Source organism: Macrobrachium nipponense, chromosome 45, assembly GCF_015104395.2.
Source record: "Macrobrachium nipponense isolate FS-2020 chromosome 45, ASM1510439v2, whole genome shotgun sequence".
In the NCBI taxonomy this organism is placed as follows: domain Eukaryota; kingdom Metazoa; phylum Arthropoda; class Malacostraca; order Decapoda; family Palaemonidae; genus Macrobrachium; species Macrobrachium nipponense.
The window spans coordinates 5,570,014-5,594,027 of record NC_061105.1 but is presented as its reverse complement, the minus strand read 5'-3'; the positions used below and the strand labels follow the sequence as shown (position 1 = coordinate 5,594,027).

The following is a 24,014-nucleotide window of genomic DNA, read 5'->3' as shown; positions in this document are numbered from 1 at the left end:
CATCGCCATATATAGGCCGTTAAGGGCGATATAAATTCGGAATAAGTACCAAAAGGCCGGCGTTTACAATCGCTATGAATCCAGCAGCCGGTCTTGCGATACAGCATTTAAACTGAAACGATCTCTCTCTCTCTCTCTCTCTCTCTCTCTCTCTCTCTCTCTCTCTCTCTCTCCACGCACAAATACACATACGCACGCCATTCTCTCGTTCACATACATTCGGATAAATCTTATTCTCTGTTTTGTGCACCTAGTTGCTCTCTCTCTCTCTCTCTCTCTCTCTCTCTCTCTCTCTCTCTCTCTCTCTTCACACAAATACACATGCACATGAATTAAAGTTTTCCTGTGTCCTATGCACTTCTAGGTGTTTTTTTTTCTCTCTCTCCACATAAATACACATACACACGGATTAATCGTTTCCTCTTTCCTATGCACCTAGTTGCTCTCTCTCTCTCACTCTCTCTCTCTCTCTCCCCCCACACAAATACACATACACAAGGATTAAAGTTTTCCTGTGTCGTATGCACTAGGTGTTCTCTCTCTCTCTCTCTCTCTCTCTCTCTCTCTCTCTCTCTCTCTCTCTCTGTAGTCAAGACACGCCATTTAGTGCACATGACCGGAACTTTATTGCTTTGTGTTTTGACGTACTTCTAGATGGCTGATCATTCAGACTCGTGTCCTGACGATTAACGTGGGAGGTGAACCATGCTTCTGCTTTTGTCTCTTAATTGAAGGTAAAATAGTTTTGTTTGTTTCGTGTCCCTTGATGGGTTATGATTGGCGTTGTTTTTTTTTATTTGTTTATTCACTTATTTACGAGTCTCCGAACTGCTTAAAGAGGAATGGGTGAAGACTTTGGGCATCATTTTGACCCATTTAAAATAGAAAACGTAAAGAAATTTTATATTAAAGATTAGATAACGTCTCGTATTTTACCGGGTATTTTATCGGGTCATGAGCCTAGCAAGATTGTCTGAGATCTCGTGGCAGTTTTAGTTTCAGGAATGAAAAGAGTAAATAATGAAAATTGGCATTTAATAGAAATATTACCTTGGTCAGTCTACGGAGCCTTAGGACGAGATAGTTTTCGTGTCGACTAATCAAATCATTGATTTCCAGCTAGATAAATCGTCTGTAACCTATTTACTCGGCGAATGTTTCCACTCAAATTCATCAGAATCCGTTCATCCGTTCTCGAGTTCTGTCGTAACTGGCTAGCCGCTAGGCACTTGCATACTTGCAGAAACTGGTGCGAAACACTATACTTGCTTGGAACTTCGTTTCGCTAAGTCGAGAATATATTATAAGACTTTCACTGTAGCCTCATGGTCCACTAACCGTTTTAATTGTTTATTGAACTGGCAAGTGACTTTTACAGGTACAGTGACAAAAAAAAAAGAAAAAAAAAATACTGACATTCATTTTATATCGCTTCAGTAAATCGGGCCGAATTAGAAGTGTAGAGTCATTATTGCCTAATTGTTGTATATACGTAAAGGTATAATTTCATGCCTCAAGCTATGTAATTTGAGTGAACTTAATCTTCATGTGTTTGTAACATGTGCTTACATGCACGTTCTGTGTACAGTCTGTGCCACTAACGCTGCAAATGTATAAATGATACAAGTATGTATACATTATATGAATTACTGTAATATATATATATATATATATATTTCTACAGTATTGCATATAATTAATACATGCCTTATATTGTATTATATATATATATATATATATATATATTATATATATATATATACTATTATATTTATATATGTATGTATGTATAAGAGAATCAGGAAGATTTGGAACACTATGAATATATTTAATAAAGGCAATTCCTTCATGGATTGGCTTTATATATTATATATATATTATATATATATATATATATATATATATATATATATCATAGTATATATACTATAGTATATACTATCATCATCTGTAATACTGGATAACTTGTTACGTATGTATATGTCACATTTTGCATCACTAGTCTATATACATCATGAGTATTTCAGACTATTTCTGTATATGTATGTATTTCAACCAACCCAGTCCACTCTCCGCTCAAGTAATTCCGTAGAAACGCAGCGTGAAATCCCTCGTCCTTATCTAAGTGCTTAATCCTGTACTAATCACTTTCTAATCGGCTGCCGAGTTGCATAATTTATCCGTCCACAGCCGTTTTCCTGATTAGAATTCTCTAAAAGGATATTGAGAACATGGACTGTATTACGCTTCGTCTGTGAGTTTTAAGGGGGAGGCTTTATAAAATTCTCTTGTTTTTCGCGTATGTTAGTCAGTCAGGTATTAATTTTTTTTTCTCTCAGTGTTTTATTAATCCATCGGAAGGCTACTGGCTTTGTCTGTGGCACTGTCAGATAGCTTCTCTTGAATGCCAGTCTGTCAGCTATAAACTGTGCCGTGTCCACCTTCGTTTCATGAATCAAAATTTTCTGCCTGAAAAGGTGCCACTCCAAATAATCTGCGATAAAATACTAACATAAACACATGCTAGCTGAGAGAAAGCCCAGCGTGACTTCTCAGTCACGCGGACCGATGCACGTTGCTCTTTGCGTGGTGATAGAGCCAGTTTGAGCCTGCCAGTAGTATCCCCCCCCCAGTCTGAAATTTCCCCGCTAGGTGGGGGAAGGGAGGGGAAGGGGAGGATTCCCTCCTGGTTGAGAACCACTGCGTTAGACTGTTATTCCCCGACCCTGCCTTTATTTTATTCGTCTGGCACAGAGCTGTTAACTTTTTATTAGTCTGTCAGACAGCTGTGACTTTAATTTTTAAATGAACTGATACTTTCTCTGATATTTTTTTGTCGTTTTTTTTTTATTTTCATTCTCTATTATTCTTTTTCGAGCAGTTACTCTGAAGCGTTAAATTAACTTATACGTTTCTGGAGTTTTTATTTTTTCATTTTTTGCGCGTTCCACCTGTCGTTATCAGAACTTGATCTTTATTCCATTCGCTGTCTATGCCTGTAATCCATTAATCTATTACATAGCCATTCACTTCGTCTGTATTCCGTTAGAAACCAGAGAACCAGAGAACAATCTATTTTGTCTTTTCTTAACTCCATCACTGTGGTAGATGTTGAGAAGAATGAAAACTCTTCTGTTGTCCTTATAAGTTTTCCTATTTTGTCGTCGGTATGATTTGGCCGCGTTCTGTTCAAGTAAGCCCATCAAAGCTAAAATCGTGTGAATTTTATTCGTATCCTCAGTACTCCAATATTTTGGGCTCCTGATATTCATTACTGTCATTGCATCTTACACCACATTCCGAAGTTCTGATGCAAGCGTTCAGATATTTTTTATTTGACGAAGTTGCCAATCTTCGTAAAATCATTCCATTCTTTAAGACAGACAAGATGAACTAAAGAGAGAGAGCTGCTGTAAAGTGGAAGAAGGTAAAAACTGAACGGATGTTGATATAATAATAAAGGGTATAAGAGGGTAAAGCTAAACAGCTGCTGTTAAAATGAAGTAAGCAAAGTAAACATCCATTGTTAAAAGTGAAAGAAAGAAAACCAAACAGCTGTTGCTAAAGTGATATCAGGTAAAGTAAGCATCGGTTATTCGCTCAGTCTTTCCTATTTGTACTTATGATCTTCAAATCAAGTAGAGGCCCCGGAATAACCCCGGTGGGTTGATAAAGTCAATTCCAGGGGCAAGATACTTCTGGGTTTGATAAAGTCATCCAGCGATAGGCTCTGGGCCCCTTGATAGTCCAGTCAGCAGAGATAGCTCTGGGTTGATAGAGTCATTCAGAGATAGCTCTGGGTTTGATAGAGTCATTCAGAGAAGCTCTTTGTGTTGATGAGATGTCCTTCAAAGATAGCTCTGGGTTGATAGAGTCATTCAGAGATAGCTCTGGGTTGATAGAGTCATTCAAAGATAGCTCTGGGTTGATAGAGTCATTCAGAGATAGCTCTGGGTTGATAGAGTCATTCAGAAAGATAGCTCTGGGTTGATAGAGTCATTCAAAGATAGCTCTGGGTTGATGATAGTCCCCCCCATTCAAAGAATAGTTCAAAGATGCTCTGGGTTGATAGGTCATTCAGAGATAGCTCTGGGTTGATAGAGTCATTCAGAGATAGCTCTGGGTTGATAGAGTCATTCAGAGATAGCTCTGGGTTGATAGAGTCATTCAGAGATAGCTCTGGGTTGATAGAGTCATTCAGAGATAGCTCTGGGTTGATAGAGTCATTCAGAGATAGCTCTGGGTAGATAGAGTCATTCAGAGACAGCTCTGGGTTGATAGAGTCATTCAAAGATAGCTCTGGGTTGATAGAGTCATTCAGAGATAGCTCTGGGTTGATAGAGTCATTCAAAGATAGCTCTGGGTTTGTAGATTCCTTCAAAAGATAGCCTCCTGGGTTTGATGGAGTTCATTCAGATAGCTCGGGTTGATAGAGGTCCCCCCCCCCCCAATTTTTTCAAATTAAAAAGCGGCCTTTGTGTTTATAGAGGTCCCTTCAAAAATAAATTAGCTTTCCTGGGTTTGAAATTGAAGAAGTCCCCCATTTCAAAGATAGCTCCTTGGGGTTTTTTTGATAGAGTCCCCCCCCCCCCCCCCATTTTCAAGAATAGCTTCCTGGGTTGATGATAGTCAATTCCAAAGAAATAGCTGTTTGTCCTGGGGTTTGATGATTTCAAGTCCCCCCCCCCCCCCATTCAAAGATAGCGTTTTTATTTTCTTGGGGTTTTTTTTTGATTAGAGTCCCCCATTTCCAAAGACAGCCTTCTTGTTTTGATAAGAGTCATTCAGAGAACCAGCTCTGGGGTTTGATTAAAGAGTCCCCCCCCCCTTCCGAAGACCAGCTCCTGGGTTGATAGGAGTTTTTCCCCCATTCCCCAGAGACAGCCTCCTGGGGTTTTTTTTTTTTTCATTAGAAGGCCCCATTTCGAGATAGCTCTGGGTTGAGAAGAGTCATTCAGAAAGATAGCTCTGGGAGGGTGTAAGAGTTCCATTCAGAGCATAGCTCTGGGTTGAATAGAGTCAGTTACAAGATAGCTCTGGGTTGATAGAGTCATTCAGAGATAGCTCTGGGTAGATAGAGTCATTGCTCTGGGTTGATAGAGTCATTCCAAGATAGCTCTTGGTTGATGGAGTCATTCAGAGATAGCTCTGTGTTGATAGAGTCATTGCTCTGGGTTGATAGAGTCATTCAAAGATAGCTCTGGGTTGATAGAGTCATTCAGAGATAGCTCTGGGTAGATAGAGTCATTGCTCTGGGTTGATAGAGTCATTCCAAGATAGCTCTTGGTTGATGGAGTCATTCAGAGATAGCTCTGTGTTGATAGAGTCATTGCTCTGGGTTGATAGAGTCATTCAAAGATAGCTCTGGGTTGATAGAGTCATTCAGAGATAGCTCTCGATAGATAGAGTCATTCAGAGACAGCTCTGGGTTGATAGAGTCATTCAAAGATAGCTCTAGGTTGATAGAGTCATACAGAGATAGCTCTGGATTGATAGAGTCATTCAAAGATAGCTCTGGGTTGATAGAGTCATCCAGAGACAGCTCTGGGTTGATAGAGTCATTCAAAGATAGCTCTGGGTAGATAGAGTCATTCAGAGACAGCTGTGGGTTGATGGAGTCATTCAAAGGGATTTAGGCTCTGGTTGATAGGAGGTCATTCAGAGGTTAAGCTCTGGGTTGATAGTCATTCAAAAGATAGCTCCGGGTTGATAGAGTCATTCAAAAGATAAGGCTCTGGGTTGATAAGTCATCAAAGATAGCCTTATGGGTTGGGATTCGAGTCAGTCAGAGACAGCTTCCGGGATGATGGAAAGTCATTCAAAGATAGCTCTGGGTTGATAGAGTCATTCAGAGATAGCTCTGGGTTGATAGAGTCATTCAAAGATAGCTCTGGGTTGATTAGAGTCAAATTCAAAAGATATCTTGGGTTGATAGAGGGTCATTCAGAGATAGCTTGGGTTGAGTAGAGTCATTCAAAGGGATCCGCTCTGGGGTTGAATAGTCATTCAGAGACAGCTCCTGGGTTTGATGAGTCATTCAAAAGATTGCTCTGGGTTGATAGAGTTCAATTCAGAGGCTTAACTCTGGGTTTGATGGAGTCATTCAAAGAATAGCTTCCTGGTTGATAGAGTCAATTCAAGATAGCATGGTTGATTGAGTTCTTCAGAATAGCTCTGGGTTATAGAGTTCCATTCAAAGATAGCTCTGGGTTGATAGAGTCATTCAGAGATAGCTCTGGGTTGATAGAGTCATTCAAAGAAGATGCTATTGGGTGTCGAGTCATTCGAGATTAGCTCTGGGGGGTTGATAGAGTCATTCAGAGATAGCTCTGGGTTGATAAAGTCGATCGTTTCAGTGCTTTACTTTCATATCCCTTCTGCTTGCACGCTTAATCTGTTTCAGTTAGAGTAGGGTTCCCCGTGGAAAGCGCAACCAAAAGTATTAGGAAACGGAGAAGCAGCAAGCGCCGTACTATTATTATGCAAAGTAGAATTACATTGCTGTTTTAGATTGCTGCGTCAGTAGGAGAGGCTCTTGCTGTGGTGGTATTGCCCTGGTAATTTATGAAGAGACATTGAGGTCGTTCTACAGACATAATGTCCTGTATAGCTTAGTCTCACGAATTGAAGCTGAGGGACGTCATTAGTCTCTCTCTCTCTCTCTCTCTCTCTCTCTCTCTCTCTCTCTCTCATACCATTGACTCTCGTTTCTAGTCTATTGGATATATTCCAGAATTGATTTTTTATCTCCTAGATAAACTCCTATGTCCCGGGGAAGTATCTTCCAGAGGTTCCTCTCTGGAACGCTGGAAGCTTGATCTTGACGTCGTGGACATCGTGGCACGCCATATTCTTCTCTCTCTCTCTCTCTCTCTCTCTCTCTCTCTCTCTCTCTCTCTCTCTCTCTCTCTCTCTCTATATATATATATATATATATATATATATATATATATATATATATATATATATATATATATATATATATAATATATTTATTTATTATATAGTATATGTGTGGGTATGAGTCTAGTTATATTTATTTATTTATTTATTTATACTTATTTATATATAATACCTGGAACAGCACACATCTTCCTTCAATAGAAATCTCCTCCTCCTCCTCCTCCTCCTCCTCCTCCTCCTCATTGCATCCCCTAGGGGTCGAAGAAACTCTACAGCAAGTTGAGAAGTCCAACTTCCGGGTTGGGTGGGTCGGGGCGGGGGGAGAAAGAAGAAGATGGACAGGAGACTTTAATCATTTATTTCTGTAGAAACTGTTGCTGTTATTCCAGCTGGAACAGGTTCCTCTGGGGTATGTTGGGTTGGGGGTTGGGGTGGGGAGATTGGGGGGGCGGGAGGTAGCATCCGCCCTTCCCTCAGGCGTATATACCAAGGGCCAAAAGGTATGTCTTGGAAAATTAAATATGTCAGAAGGTGATTTTCTTGCCCTTTTTATTTATTTATTTATTTATTTACTTATTTCGTAATGGTTCTCGTCGTGTACAACGCTGGAACTGTTGAGCAGCTCGTGTCGTTAATTGAATTTTTATTATGATTTTTCTGTGAGTATTTTTTGCATTAATTTTCCTCTTCATTTCTCCTGAATATTCTTTGGATTAATACTACTACGAAGACATTATCTTCCTTCCAACGTTTCCCCTGATTCATAAACATTCTTCCTGTAAGAGGCAGGTGTTGCTTGCTTCGCGGTTACTCCCTACCCTTCCTTCTCCCTCGTCCTTATTGTTTTTTTTTCCGGTCTGGGCTAGAAAAGAATATCAGGTTTCTCGTATTTTACCATTTTCACCTCAAAAGTTTTATTCTTAGATATCATGAATATCATTAGCATCAGTAATAACTCACCATTAGATCGATAATAGCATCCATATTCGTGATGTTAATTTCATCTGGTAATATCTGCTGTCATCATAAGTACCGTCAAGCGCCTCAGCGGCGATGTTGGTATGGTATTAGCGTCCCACCTCGGTGGCCGCGGGTTTGATTCTCGGCCATTCCATTGAGGAGTGAAAGATGTGTGTTTCTGGTGATAAAAGTTCACTCTCGACGTGGTTCGGAAGCCACGTAAAGCCGTTGGTCCCGTTCCTGAATAACCACTGGTTCCATGCAACGTAAAACCACCATACAAACAAACATAAGTACCGTCATAGCCATCATCAAGTTAGTGCGTTTTACTCGTCCTGTAAATCGTGGATATTATCCTTTTAGTGATCTTTTATACCTCCCGCCCAGTGGGGACTGTGGAACAGTCTGGGGATGTTGTGCACTTAGAACCGCAAAAGTTCAAAGGGAAGTTGTAGTGCATTGCTGCCCTTGAAACAATTCAACTTGTGCTTGGGTAGTTCTGTGCTTTCTCTGTTTCGTAATATCTTTTCCAATTTATTTCAAGTGAGCCCCATTTTCTTGGGGAAGCTTGAATTCCCAGTCAGTAGCCTTTGTAGGCTTTGTTCCATGTGAATAGGGATTTTCTTCTTCTGTATAATAATAATAATAATAATAATAATAATAATAATAATAATAATAATAATAATAATAATAATAATAATAATAATGTCACATTACCCGGTGGTATTAAAGAATTTTGTTGTTGTTTATGCTGAGGTCCTTTTTATTTTCATTGTTTTCAAAGTTATATACTCTTCATTCACCTTTCATATTTTAATCCAATTTGACTTTGTCATGTCTCATATTAGGCGTTACTAATGATAGCTTTATCATAATGTTTTACGAAACTTTATAACCGCCTTGCTTTCATTTATATCTATAGAATTGCTCTATGATGAATTTTGTTTGTAAATGTGCATTGGTTACGTTAGCCAAACTAACTTTCGACTATTTTGGGCCACAGTCTTCACTCTACCCACGAATAACAACAAGCTCATTTCCAAGTCGATAGAGAGATAACCAAGTGAAGAGGTCGTCGCATCTCTCTCTCTCTCTCTCTCTCTCTCTCTCTCTCTCTCTCTCTCTCTCTCTCTCTCTCTCCTCATGTGAACCAATTAACACCTAATCTCTCTGGGAGTTGATCTCACTACATTCCAGCCAGTCCTCTAATGAACACATTAACTCATAATAGATATTTTGGTGTATATACGTTGTTATTTGTGTATGTGTATATATATGTATGTGTATATATGTGTGTGTATGTGTAAATGTATATATAGATTATATTATATATATATATATATATATATATATACATACATACACACACGCACACACACATATATATATACATATATTATATTATATATATATATATATTATCTATATATATATATATATATATATATATATATATATGTTTACAAGCCTTTTCATTTTCACTCTCCTCCGTCACAGTAGGAAGAAATACCATCGGATATACACCGATAATACTCAGTACCACATATCTTTCAATATCCACTGAAAAACATCACGGGGGTCCATTTAGAATACAACCTTATCTAACTATAACTGCTGAGTACTAATTACTTTAGAACACTGATACCCCTCAAAAGAATACTCGTACCGCTCGGTAATTATGTTACCTTCCAAATCTCTTCCCAAAGGCCAATGGAAGTGTCATTAGGGGAAGGTCTCTTTCGATTTCACACTTTATAGTGTCACATTGTCAATTGTACCCTTTCAAGCTTCAGTAATGCTTTGTTTGTGAATCGAGCTGAGCCCTTTTCGTTTCCTTTTCTGTACCTCCTTTCTTAGTCTCTTTCCTCCATCTTATTTTCGACCCTCTCCTAACAATTGATAGTGCCACTGCGAGGGTTTTCTATTTTCCACCTGTTACACCTTTCAAACCTTGTACTGTCAATTTCCGTTTCAGCACTGCATGACCTCATAGGTCCCAGTGCTAATGGCCTCATATAGGTCCCAGTGCTTGGCCCTTGGCCTTAATTCTGCATTCACTTCATTGTACTGCACGGTATCCAGCTACCTGCTATGCTCCTCCCTTGCGTCGCTCGTTAAATAACTGCTGCTGACATTTATTCTCTTTTCATTTGGTTAGCTGTCGCTACCAGTGCCTACCCTGGCACCCAGTACCGAATAACATAGTTTCCCTACCATTCTCCATCGTGGTGCCTGGTACCCAAAGATATTCCTTATTTGTTAGTGTCAACTACGGGGTTTTCTTACCAAAAGGTATTTCTTATTAGTCTGTGTCAAATAAGGGCTTCTGGTACCCAAAGATATTCCTTATTTGTTAGTGTCAACTACGGGTTTTTATTACCAAAAGGTATTTCTTATTAGTGTGTGTCAACTATGGGCTTCTAGTACCCAAAGATATTCTTTATTTGTCTATGTCAACTAAGGGCTTTTTGTACCTAAAGATATTCCTTATTTGTATCTGATACCTAAAGATATATCATATTTGTCTGTGTCAACTAAGGGCTTTTTGTACCTAAAGATATTCCTTATTTGTCTGTGCCAACTACGGACTTCTGGCACCCAAATTTATTCCTTAATAGTCAGCGTCAGCCAATAGTCTCTTCTTTTGGTACCGGATGCGAAGTAGTCATCCCCTGTGTACCAGACACGGTCTTGGCACTGCATATCCTCAGATGCCCTGGAAATGCCACGCCTCCACCAGTGCCGTGGAGACACGGGCACGAGGTGTCGCCCGAGAGAAATAAAAGGCCGTTTTTCAAATGCTCGTCGTCTCTGACCAAGAGAGATGAATGGTAGCGCCAGTGTAACTTTAAGACCATCTATAAACCAAAGCTCTGTCCTGGTCCCAGTTCAGGTGGGGATCGATGTTCCCCCCTCCCTCACCCCCAAGTACACTCGACAACCCCCCAAACCCCCTCTCTCTCTTTAGCTTGTTTATATCATTACGCAGAAGCGTCTATGTAGGTATGGGTTTGTGTTGGTGAAGGTTGGGCGTGAATTACGATCAAGTTTATCGGTTTATTCGATGTGTTTGTGCACTATTTGAAGCAATTTGTTTTGTTATTGTGATTTACTAATTTATCTGTTTTTTGGTCATTTTTGCGTTCTGTTCCTTGGAAGCGTGCTTTGTAATTTAATGGACTTCTAGGATTTTTTTTTCCCCAAAATTTTTGGAATATTTCGAAAAATGATAAATTTGACGTTCTCGCATACAAGCGGGAAGGTCATCTGTAAACAAGCTGCGGCATTGCACTCTTGTCATGATATTTGTGAGTTTTATTTGTGAGTTTACGGCAGCGATGAACATTTGTTTCTTCGTTTATGCAATAATAATGAAGTTAATCTTGCTGGTTTTTTTGTGCCATTGCAACGGTCATTTATTTGTTTTAATCTCGTTGAAATTGTATTCTTTCCCATTTAGAATCATTTTTGCTTGTTTACGAATGCACTGGGTGTGTCACGTTCATTCTCTCTCATTTTGAATCATTTTCGCTCTCTTGTTTACGAATGCACTGGGTGTGTCACGTTCATTCTCTCATTTTCTAAAATCATTTTCGCTCTTTTGTTTTACGAATGCACTGGGTGTGTCATGCCCAGTCTCTCATTTTGAGTTATTTTCGCTCTCTTGTTTTACGAATGCGCTGGGTGTGTGTGTGTGTGTCTGTTTGAACGCGAAACGAACCTGTCTTTCTGTCTGTCTGACGATGAATGATTTTCCGCCATGTTTAAGCTTCGCCTCCAAAAATATTCTTCCCTTCCCGTTTTGTTTTCGTCTCCATAATGAAGTAAATCCAGGCCAGTCGCGTCAACACGTCCCAAACACGTTCCGTTCTGATACCTTGATCTCCCTCTCTTTGCAGAACGGGTGTCGGTGGGCTCGATCCCCCGCTTGAAGTCCCGTCCCCAACACCACCACCACCACCACCGCCACTCCCCCCCGGAGGCCCTAGTATGAAGTGGGACGATCACCCACAGGCGCCTTCTCCCACGTCCTCCTCGACCTCGTCCTCGTCTTCGAGTTCGTCCCCTTCGAGGTCGTCGTCCTCCACGACGACGATGCTGGCGCGAAGCTGGGGAAGCAAACGGCATCCTCTGCCCCCAAGTGACTCTCAGGATTTGGAGGACGACAGTACTCTCACGGAGGGCGGGGGAGGAGGAGGAGGAGGAGGAGGAGGGACTGGAAGCTCAGCGGCTGAGGATGGAGGAGCCGACGACGACGATGATGTCACTTTGGTAAGTGATCCTCTCGGCCCATAGCTCCAGCCCCTTTCCTTCCTTTTACCGTAACTCCATTCATATTCTCCCTTCCATCTTGCTTTCTGTCCTCTTCTAACAATGATTTCATAGTGCGGCTTCGATGTTTTCCTCCTGTTACACCTCTTATCCTCAATTCTCCTTTTCAGCGCTGAATGACCTCTTAGATCCCAGCGCTTGGCCATCTAAACTGTATATTCTGTCTTCTATTTAGACACTGCTGTCAATAATTCAGTCTTGTGACTGGCATTCATTAACACATGCCGTCCAGCAATAAAGACTGGAGTGGGGAAGATCTCTTCTCTTAATACGGTTACTCTCACCTTGCTATTTCTGGGACCTTTCTTGTAGACCACTTCGTCAGGTGTAATTAACGCCCCCCCCCCTCCAACCCCTCCCTCACCTGGCCCCGCAAGGTCTTCCATTTATAGTTTCGTTGCCCTGTTGTGATCCGCTTGAGTACAAGAAGTCACAGTAGTAGCTCTTTGAAATTGTCTTTCTAAAGAAAGTGCTTTTCATATTTATTATGTATATGTATTATGGAAGTTTTCAGCGGATTAATTCTGAAGTGAAAATTTAACTCTCGTTTGTTTAAAAAACGACATCATATTATATCCCTACCGATGATTTCTTTCTTTTTTATGCTTACAATGCCATCGTATATATTTTTAAATGCGCTGATTTAAAATAACGATTCGTTCTTAATTCAAATTCATACTCCAGGTGACATGCCCTTTGAATAAATGTCTTTTTATGTAGTGTACGATTTTTTCCACTTTATATTCAAATTACTATTCGAGAAATTGGCTCGTTGTATGAAGGAACGTGCTGTAGCCTTAATCGCGTATTTTCCACCGAGATCAAATTCAAATTACTATTGACCAAATGACGTTATGTGGTGGAACATTTCATCATTTTCATGATTTTATTTTCCCCTCCTCGACAAAGTTCAGGTTATTATTTGACAGTAAGAATGACGTGTTATGAGCCTATTTAAGTTTTTCCAAAGTCATATTCAAAACAGTAATTATAATCTTGATGTTTCCTTCTTCAGCCTTCCTTTGGAACATATTGTAACCGTTTTGTGTCGCCTTTTCTCTTGGCTTTTAGCCTCACTAAAGGTTTTATTAGGTAATATTTAAACCTCATTAATTATAATACTTATGTTTCTTCCTTTAACTTTCCCGTTGAACGTATGTAACTTTTTTTTATTTTAATTAGAAAAATTGAGTTGATTTCATTTTTTTTTTCAGCCTCGCTCTCCAATCCCGACCCGACACGACCGCAGAATGACCCGGACAGAGGCGTGCGACATCCCGACCCTGGACGACTTCGAGCCCCGGATCCCGCGCATCGAGCTGCGGAGGCCCTCCCCCGTGGCCAGCAAGAAGAAGGGCAAGAGGGAAAGCACCGGCTGCGAGCCCTCGCCCAAGAGGGAGAGAGATGCCCTGGGGGGGTCTAAGAAGGACCACGCGGCTGCTGCGAGCCCCACCTTCAGGATGTGCGTCTCCGGCCTCAAGGAGGAGCTGGAGGAGGAAGACGAGGACGACTGCCTCGAGAGGCTGCTGGAGACGGAGGGCCCCCGGAGCCGCAGGGTCGTGGGGCGGAAGTACGACACGCTGCCATACGACTTCCACCCGCGGGTGTTCCGGGAGGATTCGTCGTTCACTCTCCAGAAGGACGACTGTCTTCAGGCCTCCAACGACAACTTCGAGGCCTTCCAGGCCCGGAGGTCGTCCTTCGGCTGCGAGTACGAGAAGAACCCTCTGTACTCGTGGGACGACCAGCTCTCCTCCATTGGGCCAGGTCAGTTTTCTGGGTTGTTTGTGAAATGGGGTTTCTGTATTTTCTCGTATTTCTTGGACCTTTGGCAGGTCTAATTTACTGTGCATTTCCGGACTTGGAAATAGCTATTTGAAGCCACAGCCTAATTAGCAAAAATATGCAGTGGTGTTCAGTGTTGAAAATTAAGGCACCAGAGTAAGTCAAACAAATTCAAAGGGAAACTTAGCTAAATCATTGATACTGTAGTATGACTTGCTTTACTAGACACCCAGCCCATATAATTTATGAATGAAGACTTAGATGTTGGTAGTAGTAGTAATAGTAGTGTATGAAATGCTTTGGCCTATGAATCATCGGCTGCCCTCGCCCTGTCGTCGGCGGTGTTTACTATAATACAAGGTTACCAAGTATATCGGGCCAAAATATCATAGCAAACACCTCAAAATGATCGTATTTTCATTTCATTATGATTGCATTTCACCAACTCCAAAGGTTTTGTATAACTGACAGTGATAGGGTAAATAGAAAATGCGCTATAATTACCATGTATTCCTATAGTCAACGTAAAATTGCACAATGAAAATAGCAATATTGCCATATTTATATTTACCGAATTCCTTTGCTATGATATTGTCCTATGTGTATATACCAAATTCTTATTCATTACCAATGGAAAACGTAATATTATCGTCATTCTCAACAATGATTTGCCTCCTAGCCTTTCCTTTGAGACTTATTGTACAGGAGGTGTAAATATGTGTGTTTCTACGATCATTGTCATAGTACTGGGAACCCTGCTACTACGTCTAATGTCATAGTTTACGTCACAGATAGCCTCTCTCTGGGTGCTTATCAAATTTAGCTGAGTTTCCCTTTAAATTTCTTTGATTCACTCTGACAACTGCCTTAATTGTCCACATTATACATCACAGCGTATTTTTGCTCGTAGGGAGAAAAAACTATTATATGAAAAGTAGAGGAATTCAACTATAAAAAAATTGGCATCTCCTTTATTATTATTATTATTTATTATTATTATTATTATTATTATTATTATTATTATTATTATTATTATTATTATTATTATTATTATTATTTGGGTAGCAGACCCTGTTTCTAGCACAAATTTATATAGAGAAAACTATATATAGATTGGCTGCATCGGTTGCATTACAATTTATGTAGAGTTTTCTCACATTAATTTATATAGAGAAAACTAGATAAGCTGAATGCAGCTGATGCAGCTATACCCTTTATTAGTTATTATTATTATTATTATTATTATTATTATTATTATTATTATTAGCCAGCAACATCACTCTCTGTACTACAGCTGCCATTGCTACAGTGGCAGTTGTTATTGTTGCTGTAGTTACCGTCATCATCAGGGTAATTTCGGCCTTTACTGAAAGGTAATTGAAATATTGTTTGATTGAGGGATTTCCTGCTCATACTCTTCTCTTGATTATTGTCATTATCCCTTGTTACCTGCGCCGTCGTTAATCACACTATTATTATTATACGTGTGGCTATTGTTACTATTGTCGTCGTTTTTTGCCGTTATTATTATTATTATTGTTACAGACGTAATTATAAGGTCCTGACAACAGGACGACTTTCCCCAAGAAGATAATTCTCTCTCTCTCTCTCTCTCTCTCTCTCTCTCTCTCTGGGTAATACACAATCATAAGACTTTGACAATGCGTGCGAAGACTTTCCCTAAGATGTTAATTCTATCTCTCTCTCTCTCTCTCTCTCTCTCTCTCTCTCTTGGATTTTTTAAGTGTTTGGTGTATTCTCAGAAAATTTTGCTCATGTTTCCTCCGATTTTCTTTTTTTTTATTTTGTATTTTCGGTCCATTGAAGGCTATTATTTGTCATAATTCCTGATAAAACACACACATACACAAAAGATTTAGCCGCTCCAACTTATCGAGTTGAAGGAAATCTTATTTTCGCTATTTGCATATTGTCTTGTGCTACGCTATTATCTTGAACATTACTACTAGTACCAAAATTCATCCCTTTGGTCGCTACTTATGGTAAGATTGATAGTAATTTCGTAGCAACTCTTACAGAACGTTACGTAGCTTTCAGCTTTCATAGGAGCTGAAAAGGTTGTCGAAAGCTCTCAGCAGTCAGTATCTCTGAATTATGACCGTAGCGTTACTTTGCATTTACGCAATAATCGCTTTTATTTCGTTATTATTATTATTATTATTATTATTATTATTATTATTATTATTATTATTATTATTATTATTATTATTGAAAAAGAAACCCACAAAATCACTTTGAAACTTGTTTACTTCTAAGTATTTACATTTAGTTTTACTACGGAAATACTTTAGAAGTAAACAAGTTACAAATTGATTTTGTGGGTTTCTTTTTCAATCTTCAGAAGAAAACTGAAAGAAGTTTTTGTTTTGGTTGATTATTATTATTATTATTGCAGAGATGCTATTACTGATACCAATATGAGTAGTAATGCTCTAAAAGGAGTTGAGGTTCTGCCATGACTCGTTAAAACAACAGTAAATCAAACTTTCTTCAATAAAAAAAAAAAAAAATCACTCGCGATTGACAGTGGCGACACCACGAAAACCGAACGCAGCTCGTGTTTGCGTCATTGAAAGACAACCCAACTACTCCTAACCCCACTCTCCCCCCCCCCCGCCCCCCCCCAACCCTCCCGCCGGCCAGCCGAATTGGCCAATGGAAAACTGCGATTAATGGCAAAAAATGGAATCTGATTGGCTGTCGTCCTTGACAGCGAGAAGTTGGAATAGGCTTCAATTGAAGGGCCATTTGCCGCGTGGGCTGAAAAGGATCTAGGAGTCAGCGGGAGGAGGCGCTAGGATGGGGTCTAGGAGACTGTGGAAGAATGTTGTTGTTGTTGTTGTTGTTGTTGTTGTGGTGGTGGTTGTTGGCTTGCTATCTTAAAGATTATATAAATGTTATTTTATATCAGAATGATATTAACATCATTATCATGATTACTATTCGGTTTTATTCTGACGCCATTATTATTATTATTATTATTATTATTATTATTATTATTATTTTATTTTATTATTATTTCTCTTGTATATAATGTCTTTATATTTAATAGCATACTTGAGCCGTCTGTCACCATGGTAATGTAGTCTAAATTAAATACGCTAGGTAAACTTACACAGATTTAAGTACTCTCTCTCTCTCTCTCTCTCTCTCTCTCTCTCTCTCTCTCTCTCTTTCAGTATATGCATATTGCAGATAAGTACACACACACACACACACAGTAGATGCAGATTGCTGACAAGTATCACACTCAAAATCTTAAAAAAAGTAAAGTAGTTATGAAGTCAATATCTCTCCCTCTCTCTCTCTCTCTCTCCTTCCTGCATTTCATGAAGTGCGATGCTACCATATATCTACGTGAAGCGTAATTGGAATTGACCTGGGGCACGGCCTCTGTGTCTGCGGACCGAGCAGTTTCCGTGGATTTACTTCGACAGATTCCGGCTTCAAGTTATGGGGGGGTTTTTTGTTTTCGCTCGTGGGACCTGAGAGAGAGAGGGAGAGAGAGAGAGAGAGAGAGAGAGAGAGAGAGAGAGAGAGAGAGCTCTCTCCTTTTGGGGCTGACGTCGAAGTTTTTGTTCTATTCGTTTATTCCTTGACAATATTTTGAATCACATTCATATTTTTGGCGTTACTCTTTATTTGTTTTTTAGATTTAAATACATATTTGTTTATTTGATTGATTTCACATTTTATCAATAATACAGTGAGTTTCCCTTTAGTAGTTAGGGAAGCTGGTATCCTTCTTTCTCGCTTAATTTTGTTTGTTGGGTCTTTAGTTAATTTATCTAGCAGGTGTTTAATATTTTATTTATTTATTTGTTTATTTATTGCTTAGTTGTCTCAGGAACCGCTGTCCTAAGTGGAGCTGATTCCGTAATAGTCTTTTATTTGTCCGTTTTTTTTTGGTTGGTGAATTAAATTTAATCACGCAATCTTCGCCTTTTTTTTTTGTTGTGTGCGTATAAAATTATTTTGACATATGTTTAACTGCTATGCTCGTGTCATAAAATTTATTTTGTTTTCCTACCTTCGGAAGTAAAGTATATATAATAACTTGACTGGACGGTATGGATCTAGTAGCTCTTCCTTGCTTTGGCTGTGGGTTGGTATACTGACTCTACAGTATTGTGCTGGGCAAGGCAAAGGTCGCGGGGTGAAGTCCCACGTTGCGTTGCTCACATGGAATATTTATTGATGGAATTGTGAGTGAAATTTCTGGGGTTATTTGTGCTCGGTGGAATGCACACACACACACATATATTATATATATATATATATATATATATGCACACATGTATTTATTTAAATTATCAGAACTTGTAGACGCCACAGGGAAAATTAAAGCACTTATTTTTATATATATATATATATATATATATATATATATATATGTGTGTGTGTGTGTGTATGCATATATGTATAAGTATAATATATATTATATATATTAATATATATTATTATATTAATAATATTTATATTATATATATATATATATATATATATATATATAGAGAGAGACGAGAGAGAGAGAGAGAGAGAGAGAGAACCCATAGTCTTTTCGTTGACACCGAAATAGGTACTATATTCTGTAGTTAGCCATACGTACCGAATAGCAGGCGCCCCGTTGAGGGGTAAGGGACTGACTGTAGCTGGCTCGCAACCTCACCCCAAATTCCTCTCGAAAAAAAGATTTAAAAAAAAAATTTTCATTATCTTCCATACAAGCTACATTAGCGTCTGAATCTCGCCATTAGGAAGTGTGACCTTTAAAAGATAAAGGATTTGAGTGACGGGTTCTCTCTCTCCGGCTTCTGAAAACATGCCCATATTTGACGGAAGCTTCCGGGACATCGATCTTTGTCATTATTTTTATTATTAATTTTTTTCTCTCTCTCTTTCGTCTTCGTTTTATTCCTTCTGGAGAGAGAGAGAGAGAGAGAGAGAGAGAGAGAGAGATCTGTCTGTCTCCCTTTCTCTACAATTTTCAACTGACCCGTGAAGGTAAGGTTAGATACCCACTGAGCTTTTGGGGGAGGTGCTCTCTCTCTCTCTCTCTCTCTCTCTCTCTCTCTCTCTCTCTCTCTCTCTCTCTCTCTCATATGATTTTATTTTCGTTTCTTCAGGTATCTCTCATTTCCTATGGTTTATTTTAAATTTCCTTGAGGTACGACAGAAATTAGTACGGAGAGAGAGAGAGAGAGAGAGAGAGAGAGAGAGAGAGAGAGAGATTCTGTTTTTCTCCCTCTTTCTCTCTGCAAATTTCAAGAGAATTGTGATGGTAGTGTTAGATAATAACTGGGCTTTTGGGAGAGGCATCTCTCTCTCTCTCTCTCTCTCTCTCTCTCTCTCTCTCTCTCTCTCTCTCTCTCTCTCTCTCTCTCTTCTATGATTTTATCTGATTATTTTTTTACACCTTTCAGTCAATTATCGACAGAAATCAGCTTGGAGAGAGAGAGAGAGAGAGAGAGAGAGAGAGAGAGAGAGAGAGAGAATACATGTGAACCGATACCTCTTGTGTATGAGTTGTGGGTATTCAGTTCGGTGCCCATTATGGGTCACCGACGTGACCTCCTCTCCAAAGGGCACGGAAGTGGATCGAGATGATTCATTGTGGGAGCCTGGGCTTTTGTTTGTGACTTGTTCGTTCGTCTGTTTGTGTGGCAGAATGTTTGTTGTTTTATGCAGTCATCTTATGTGGACGATAATAGTCTCTCTCTCTCTCTCTAATTCTACTTATTTAAACTAACATTGTCTAATTCTACTTATTTAAACTAACATGGTGAATTATTATATGGTATCAAAGGAAGTTAGTACACATTTATATATATATATATATATATATATATATATATATATATATATATAATATACATATATATACATACATACACTCACTATCAAATGGCCTTGCATCCAAAGACCAAGAAACTCATGTGATGTAAGGGATAGTAGTACTTCTCAAAATAAAGACGACTCCATTTATAAATCTCAACAGGTTTTTTTTTCTCCACTCCTGAAGAGGGACGAAAAAAGATAAGAAAAATTTTCCGCGAGTTTTTTGACGTTTGGAGATGTCCGTAGGGTGCCAAAGGGATGATGATTATGATTTTTTTTTTTTTTAGCGTGGGTCCGTTGAGTATACCTTCCAATGGTGATGTTCATTTTCTTATCACCAGCTCTGTCTTCAACTTCTGGTAATCTGTGGCTACTTTGGCGTTTCCCGCCTCTTTTATTTTTTTTCTATGACTTCCTTGTGACTGAGATAGGGAAGGACATTAGTATGTCCGTCCAGTTAGAATTAGCTCCTTGAAATATTAGGATTTTAATAAAGTTCAGAGTTGAGACCCAGTTTCGTCATTCTAGTATTGCAGTCCCATTGTTTTGCTTTTTGATAAACCAGTGAGTTAGTCAGATATTATTCCTTTGGGAATAGTAGGCACCTTAAGATGACGGCATATAGCTCGAGATCTGTTTTTACAGTGTTATGGCTTTTCGTAAGGTGAATTTAGACGTTTCAAGTTGTAAAATAATATTCAGCTTTTTCATTCAAAATTTATTATTGTCATTGGTTTTATGTTGTTGGAAATGATCGAGTGACTTCAGTGCTATTGACTTTTCTGTTGGCATAATTAATGTGTGTGAGTGTGTATGTGTGTGTGTTTTATCTTAAAGTACCGTTATCCATCTAGTGCCTTTTCCCACTTCTTTGTTGGCCGGCCCCCACCCCCACCCCGTACGTCCTGACATAGCCAGGAGATGAAAATGGCATCTGTCTAATAGAAGGGTTCTATACGTGAATGGGACGGAAATCGGCAATTTTTGCGGTCTCCCCCACGTCTCCTCTTCCCAGCCTCCTATTTCATTCTGCCTCTCCATCATCATCTCCTTCGTTTTGCCTCCGTCGAATAACTGTTTAATGTTTATCACAGAAGTTAAAAGAAAAAAAAAACATACTGCTTCTGAATATATTAGTTATCTAGTTTGCGGTGTTTTCAACCGTTTAATGTGTTTGATCGATTTATTAGATTATTCCAGCTCTATATCTATACGTTTATAGAGCTCAGAGGCACTTTTTCTGGGGCTGGAGATCCATAGCTTATTTTCCTTCTTCCTTTTTTTAATTTTTTTTTCTGGTTGGGTGACTGAGACAATTATAATTAAATCTTGACTCGGAATACGACATACAAATTACACGAGAGTATATGATTTTTAGACCTCATTGTTTACCACTGGCTAATGATATTCTCTCTCTCTCTCTCTCTCTCTCTCTCTCTCTCTCTCTCTCTCTCTCTCTCTCTCAGTAAATACAGGTTTTTATTATTTTTATATTTGCGTTTTAAAATATTTCCCTTCTTCTTCTTCTTCTTCTTCTTCTTCTTCTTCTTCTTCTTCTTCTTCTTATTATTTTATTATTTATTTTATTATTATTATTATTAGTTTTTTTATTTTTTTTTTTTTTTTTTTTTTTTTTTTACTCTATCACAGTCCTCCATTCGACTGGGTGGTATTTATAGTGTGGGGTTCCGGGTTGCATCCTGCCTCCTTAGGAGTCCATCACTTTTCTTACTATGTGCCGTTTCTAGGATCACACTCTTCTGCATGATCCTGGAGCTACTTCAGCCTCTAGTTTTTCTAGATTCCTTTTCAAGGATCTAGGGATCGTGCCTAGTGCTCCTATGATTATGGTGTACGATTTCCACTGGCATATCCCATATCCTTCTTATTCTATTTTTTCAGATCTTGATACTTATCCATTTTTTTTCTTTTTTTCCTCTCTTTTCCTTCAACTCTTGGTGTCCATGGTATTGCGATATCAATGAGTGATACTTTCTTCTTGACGTTTGTCAATCAACGTCACGTCTGGTCTGTTTTTGCACGTATCACCCTATCCGTTTCTGATACCATAGTCCCAGATGATCTTTGCCTGATCGTTTTCTATCACTCCCTCAGGTTGGTGCTCGTACCAACTTATTACTGCAAGGTAGCTGATGTTTCTGCACAGGCTCCAGTGGAGGGCTTTTGCCACTGAATCATGCCTCTTTTTGTACTGGTTCTGTGCAAGTGCCGGCATTCGCTTGCTATGTGGTTTTTTTATGGTTTCATTTTTCGTATTGCACTTCCCTACATATGGGAGAGATGTTATTTCCGTCTATCGTTCTGAAAATATCTGGTTCTTAGGGCCTGATCTGTGCCGCTGTTTATCATTCCTTCAGTTTCCTTCTGAAGGAATGATATTATTATTATTATTATTCATTATTATTATTACTATTATTATTGATTATTATTATTATTATTATTATTATATTATTATTATTATTATTATTTCGGAAGAAGACGCTCTCCAAACTTCATTGGGGAGAATGGTCATTCTGTTCAGTTGAGTTTTTTTATTATTATTATTATTATTATTTTGGTAGAGGACCCCTTTTTAGGCAAAATGCTTGTTTAATATCGGAATAATACCGGCACTGACGGACGACCTCTGCTTGACCTGGGACCTGAGTATCCTGTTTTTCAATAAAATAAAAGATTTACCGTTCAGCATTTATAGAATTTTTTGAAAAATCCGTCATTAATGAATATTGCGGCCAGTTACTCAGAAACATCGCTGAGGCCCTGAGAAGCGAATTGTAAGAAAATAGAAAAAACAATATATAAAATCAACTCACTAATTCTGCCATTCTTTTTTGACTGTATTATTATTATTATTATTTTATTAAAAGTAATGGCTACTTTCAGCAGCATTACACTTGTAGAGATTCTTCTCTATTTTGCGAATAGCGGCTTTTTCAGTGCTACTTAAACAGGCTAGTAGAGCGCCTATAGAGGTCATGGTAAAATGCAGAGTCAAAATAGGTGTATATGTTTGAATTTTACAGATAAACTATGATACCATAGTCATCAAAGTCATTAACGATTTTCTCTCTCTCTCTCTCTCTCTCTCTCTCTCCTCTCTCTCGCGCTCTCTCTCTCTCTCTTTCTTAAAGCGAGCTTTCGTCTGGAGCTGCCAGACATCCTCGGGCTGGGAAGCTGATGGTGGACTGATCTTGGTAGCGGTGTCCGTCCTCCTTATATCTGTGGTTGACAGCAGGGGGTCTGCCCCATGCTTGTCTCCTATTGGCTGGTGGCGGTGAGTCTTGTTTTCATTGGCTGCCTGAGCCAGGTCTCAAGCCACTTTCTTCGGGCCGATGGTTGCGTTGCAGCATATCCTGCAGCCGCCTGGACCTCCTAAGCGGCGCTGTAACATTGATGGGGCGTTGCCCATCAACGCCCATCAATGTTACAGCGCCGCTTAGGAGGTCCAGGCGGCTGCAGGATATGCTGCAACGCAACCATCGGCCCGAAGAAAGTGGCTTGAGACCTGGCTCAGGCAGCCAATGAAAACAAGACTCACCGCCACCAGCCAATAGGAGGACAAGCATGGGGCAGACCCCCTGCTGTCAACCACAGATAAGGAGGACGGCACCGCACGTACTTGCTTCGGCAGTACATATACTAAAATTGGAACGATACAGAGAAGATTAGCATGGCCCCTGCGCAAGGATGACACGCAAAATCGTGAAGCGTTCCACATTTTTTTTTGACGGGCTGCTCTGTGAGCAAGAGCCCGTGCTGACACAAGGTCATCTAAATCAAAAAACAACAAAACAACAGCCAAGATCAGTCCACCCTCAGCTTCCCAGCCCGAGGATGTCTGGCAGCTCCAGAGAGAGAGCAGAGAGAGAGAGAAGAGAGAGAAAATCGTTAATGACTTTGATGACTATGGGTATCATAGTTTATCTGTAAAATTCAAATATATACACCTATTTTGACTCTGCATTTTACCATGGGGACCTTCCCTATAGGCGCTCTAACAAAAAAAAATAGCCTGTTTAAGTAGCACTGAAAAAGCCGCTATTCGCAAAATAGAGAAGAATCTCTACAAGTGTAATGCTGCTGAAGTAGCCATTACTTTTAATAAAGTATGCTTGAGAGAGGGTCTGCTTCCTAAGTATATTATTATTATTATT

The 24,014-nt window shown here is 39.3% G+C and overlaps 1 protein-coding gene and 1 non-coding gene across 3 annotated transcripts in view; both read left to right on the top strand.

The window, feature by feature from the left end:
* The window catches only part of LOC135214312 (uncharacterized), a 186,082-nt gene that overhangs the window by 54,348 nt on the left and 107,720 nt on the right, over nt 1-24,014 (top strand). For both annotated transcript variants that reach the window (XM_064248474.1, XM_064248475.1), the window contains exons 2-3: nt 11,763-12,135; nt 13,410-13,962. In XM_064248474.1, coding sequence (XP_064104544.1) covers nt 11,763-12,135; nt 13,410-13,962 — 926 coding nt within the window. The remainder of the gene's footprint in view (nt 1-11,762; nt 12,136-13,409; nt 13,963-24,014) is intronic.
* LOC135214516 (U6 spliceosomal RNA) lies at nt 23,476-23,582 on the top strand. The gene has a single exon (XR_010314386.1). It is a non-coding gene; the product is annotated as a U6 spliceosomal RNA (small nuclear RNA).